Raw genomic sequence first — 5,000 nt, 5'->3', positions numbered from 1 at the left:
GCATACGGAGGAATCACACTCGCTGGGATGACGCTATTCAATGGCAGATTACCCGCATAATGAGCAGAGTGAGATGAAACTGGCGCCATCAGTGGCCCATTCGCCGATCTCAGTAACTCTTCCTGCTGCTGTCGGTCGGTAACAACAGACGGAAGGAAGTTACCCGGTTGGAGGGAGCCGTCAGACTGTGTGACAGTTGCGACGTCGGATCGCAGAGAGTCGCTCGTTACGACAGCAGAGAGAGAGTCGTGAGACATCGGAGTAGACTGAGAGGGTTCCTTCACTGCATGGGCGTGGCCACTGCGGGCTCGTTGCATCGAGTATCGTTTCGGTCCGGCTTCGACTGCGGCGATCGGCAGCGGATCCACAAGTTGTACACGACCGAACGTTATGCCTCGTCCGCGTACTTTCGTCGGTCGAGAACCCGATTGTGTTGACTCACTGGAGGACGAGGACAAGGACGAGTTAAAGACCGGACGTTGAGCGAGTTGTCGAAGGACAGCGGACGGAGGCGGCTGTGTAGCCTCGATGTTTTTCCTTTGTTGTTGTCGCTGCTGCTCGTTGGACCATTTCTCGTCGGGTGTTGCTTCGTTGTTCGTTTGTTTTCTCCTGCTGGGAGTCGGTCGGATTGTTATGTGTCCACTGGGGGTGACAGAGATGCTGCTGGGGGACACACCGGGTTGACGTGGTTGTTGACTTCGTTGTCCTCGTCCTCGACTACTAACGATCTCCTTGAAACGTTCCTGTCCTTCCCACTGATTGACTGTGTGACGATTTTCGGGAGGTTTCTGTGTGTGTTGCTTCGTTCTATCCGTCCTGTCGTGTCGGTTGTATGCGTCTCTGTCTCTTTCGTTTTGTCTTACTTGTTTGGTGTTGTTCTGTTGTCGTTTGTCTCGCTCATTGAATGTCTGTTGATGCGGATTATCGTGGATTCGGTGTCGCTGTCTGTAGGATCGTTCTTGGTCGTTTGAGTTGTTTCTTGTGACTCTCGATGGTTTGGGATGTTCGTTGCTTCGTCGGTTGTCTGGTCGTTGGTGAGTGGATGGTTTTGAGGTTTGATCTCTATCTGTTGTGTCATCGTCGTCGGATTCTGGTTGTTGTCGACGTCTTCTTTCATATCGTTGGTGATCACCATGTTCTTCACCCGCATCTGAGACATAACTGAGGGACAAGAGATAAATTAATATATACACAGAAATACTGATAAACAGACAGACAGACAAACAGACAGACAGACAGACAGACAGACAGACAGACAGACAGACAGACAGATAGACAAACAGACAGACAAACAGATAGACAGAAGCCATAGCATCAACTTGGTCTGATTGTCTTCGAGAGCTAAAAGTGCACCACCGAAGAGAGCCACGCCATCTATTCAAATTCAAATGATAGACCAGACATTGTGGCATTTGACCCCGACAAGGGTTGCAACGTTGACCTGGATATAGCTCTGGCACACCCTCGGAGCTCTGATATTTTTCCAAGGTCATCTGAGTCAGATGCTGCTGCTGCAGAAAGAAGAGAAGAGAGAAAGAAGGCAAAAAATGCAAAGGAAAATCTACCAGGTGGATCAACAGTCAGTTTCATTCCCTTAGTTATAGAACATTTTGGATGATGGGGTGAGATGGGAAAAAACTTTCTGGAAAGGCTAGCCAAGAAGTCAAGTGATGAACTTGGTCAACCCAACGCTGCTGAGTTTCTGGACATCTGGAGAAAGAGATTCTCAACTCAACTTCAGAAGTGCAATGCAAAGGTCATCATGAGAAAAATCTCAGCTCTGACAAATGACATTGACTGTACTGTAGATTGCTCTACCCAGTTTTTCAGCCACTAAGTTGGCTCCGGGTAGTCTGCATTGTTCTCTTTTAAGTGTTACATGTTTGTTTGTTTTTAAAATCTAGTCCTAGTAAACTCTCGTAGTTACAGAACTTTATATAGTTACCTTGCTAGCATTGTATTGTAGATGTATGTTTGAAATTAATGTTATTTGACAGACAGACAGACAGACAGACAGACAGACAGACAGACAGACAGACAAACAGACACAGAGACAGAGAGACAGACAGACAGACATAGCTGCTATGACAATGAAACTGCAGTTTGAAACCAAATGTTAATCGTACTATTTGTCCTGTTGGCTTCTCCTCTCTCCACGTTGGTAGCCTCCTTGACCATATCTGTTCCTACTGACAACATAACACAAACACAGTGACATCACAACTTTCATAACAACAAACAACAGAAGCACATCATGCATGACATGTTTTACACAAAAGCCACAGAGTATGGACAAACATGATGACAAATAAACAAGCAAACTTCAGACAAGAATAAAAACACACAATCAGACACACGTGCATGCATGGGCTGGCAGGTGGGTGGGCAGACAGACAGACAGACAGACAGATAAACAGACCAACAGACAGGCACACACACACACACAGAGACACACAAACAGGCAGGTGGGCAGGCAAATGTTTGGGTAGAGAACAAGCTAGTGTATGAAGTGAGCAAACAAAAAACACAAATCTATTCCAGTATTTCCCACAATGTCCTACCTGTTTCCTCTATATTGATGTTGCTCTCGTCTGAAGTGATGACTCTCTCGTCTCTCGCCATACTGAATATCATGCAATCATCAAATGATCAACCAGATTCAAGCAAACACACACACACACACACACACACACACACACACACACACACACAAACAAACACACACACACAAACAAACACACACACACACACACACCACATAACAAAGAGTCGACGTCACTTACATCTGCTTTTTCCCATGGCTGTTTCGGTTTCTGTTCTTCTTCCTTATACAAATCGTGTGCCCATGTCTCGTCAATTCCACTTCTATCCTCGTCATCATATTGACCTCTCTGCTTACGTTGTCTTGTATCTTCTTCTGCCGGTTGTCTGTAGATATCAGATGAGTTTGTTAAAGTCAACTTGCTTGTGGCCAAAACTATTAGATATTGTGTTTACAGCAGACAGGTGGACAGATGGACAGACAACAAACAGTCAGTCAGACATACAAACATACAAAAATACATACATACATACATACATACATTTTTTGTTATTATTAAAAGTTGGTACAACTTCTAAATCAATCTAAATTCTTTACACTAAAGCTAGGTTTACAAAAGGTCCCAAAGGCTTCCAAAAAGATATGTCCAACTTTCTTGCACAAACGTTCGTATATGTCGACGTAGATGCCACTTAAAACTGTTCATAATTCCAACAGGAGGAAGACTTTTTCTTTTTATCCAATAGGTGGTCATGAGAATGACAAAGGAAGTTCTTAGGTTTCCAGTTTCATTCATCAGCTCCAATGGGTGGAGGGCAGTAGGTGAATTTAAGGATACCCTACTCAATAAGAGACAAGCTTGCCGTAAGAGTCCTTTCCATATCGGGCAAGTATTGAATACATGTTCAATGGTGTCGTCTGGCTGGTGGCACGCTGGACACTGACGTGTTGTGGCAAGTTTAGCCGTATAGAGGACTGAGTTAGTTGGCAGAACCCAGTGCAGAAACTTCCATGCTATGTCCCATTGTAAAGGCGTCATGTTTTGAGGAAAATTCCATAGTGAGAGCCATTGTTTGTCCGTAATTGGTCCATATGAGGCCTCCCATTTTTCCTGGCACGGTGGACGGTCTATGTCTTTAGATAAGAGACATCGGTACAGTAAACGTGTATTCGCATCTGACAGTAACAGTGGTTTATCGGCTGTGCTGAAGAAACAGAGACGTGCCTGCCAATGTGACATTCTATGTTGGGAAGAGGGCTCTTGACGGGGGAGGCTAGTCCAAGATTGCGGAATGGCATGTAAAACTTGAGGGTAAAATTTTGCCGCGACCGTTCTGGCATCTGGAAGTTGTTTGGTCCATATATCTTTAACGTTGAAGAAGCGACATCTAGCTAGAAGGCTGAAGTATGGGGCGATTGGACTGGTTTTTTATAAGGTGGTTTCCCCACAGAGGTTCTTCGGCAGCATCTTCATAATACTTGGGAGGGGCAAGATCCCGTGATCCGTACCATTGCAATGATAACAGTGTTGGAAGGATGTCGGGGGGGGGGGGGGTTGGACAGTCTTTCACGTGGTGATCAGCTTCGTCACATCGATAACACCGTGTTGGTTCACCTGCATATCTGACATAAAATCTGATTAGGTAATGGCCAACTTGCAATGAGATAGGAAAGGTTCCCTTGGGGTTAACACAGTGAGTACTCGAACTCCTGTTTCAATCATGAGAGCGAAAGAGTAGCATCTACGGTGTACACGTGACACATGGCCATGTTTTGACAATACACTTTTAATTGTTGCATCTGGCATCTCGTATGGCATCTTACATGTCACCAGTGCAGGTGGTGGTCCTGCAGAGTGTGCATGTTGTGGTAAACCTGACAGCTCTACCCATTCATAATGTCGTTCCTTGATGTCAAGGCCAGCTCTCAAAACAGTGTCTTTTGCGGTTTGATTCCCAAAGGAGATTTGCCAAACGCCATGGTGAAGAGTCTGAGTCACGCATTTGATGTTTTCTTCTTCTACTACAGTCTGGAGTGCCATTATCACGTCACGAGTTGAGATATCCTCCTTAGTTTGCAGACGGACCGACCGTTAGAGGTCGTGCTAGATACCCTTCCATCTTGAGAAAAACAAGCTCGAAACACCAGATTAGTCCAAGCTGTACTCAAGACGTCCAAATATCAAAGTTGGTATCTACAAACGTTGTGAACAGGTGGTAGCCTTTGTAGCAAAGACCAGAAAGCGAAAAGAAAGCAAAAAATTGCGGAGCGTAACGTGGTAAATGCACGGCCTCGCAATACATACATACATACATATACATACATACATACATATACATACATACATACATACATACATACATACATACATACATACATACATTTTTTTTGTTTACAAGGACCCTTAGGGCCCAGGTTAGATACTGCAATCACCATTCTGCAATCTAACACCGCAATC

General features: G+C 44.8%; 1 protein-coding gene across 1 annotated transcript in view; it reads right to left on the bottom strand.

Moving 5' to 3' along the window:
* The window catches only part of LOC134194401 (uncharacterized protein DDB_G0283697-like), a 9,991-nt gene that overhangs the window by 2,433 nt on the left and 2,558 nt on the right, over positions 1 to 5,000 (bottom strand). Inside the window, exons 4-7 of the mRNA XM_062663333.1 lie at positions 2,784 to 2,928; positions 2,562 to 2,623; positions 2,127 to 2,189; positions 1 to 1,161 (exon numbers count right to left, since the gene is read on the bottom strand). The exon at positions 1 to 1,161 is cut by the window's left edge and continues 198 nt beyond it. Coding sequence (XP_062519317.1) covers positions 1 to 1,161; positions 2,127 to 2,189; positions 2,562 to 2,623; positions 2,784 to 2,928 — 1,431 coding nt within the window. The remainder of the gene's footprint in view (positions 1,162 to 2,126; positions 2,190 to 2,561; positions 2,624 to 2,783; positions 2,929 to 5,000) is intronic.

Source organism: Corticium candelabrum, chromosome 18 (genome assembly GCF_963422355.1).
Source record: "Corticium candelabrum chromosome 18, ooCorCand1.1, whole genome shotgun sequence".
NCBI lineage: Eukaryota > Metazoa > Porifera > Homoscleromorpha > Homosclerophorida > Plakinidae > Corticium > Corticium candelabrum.
The sequence above is the reverse complement of the archived record's forward strand: the minus strand, read 5'-3'. Positions and strand labels throughout refer to the sequence as shown.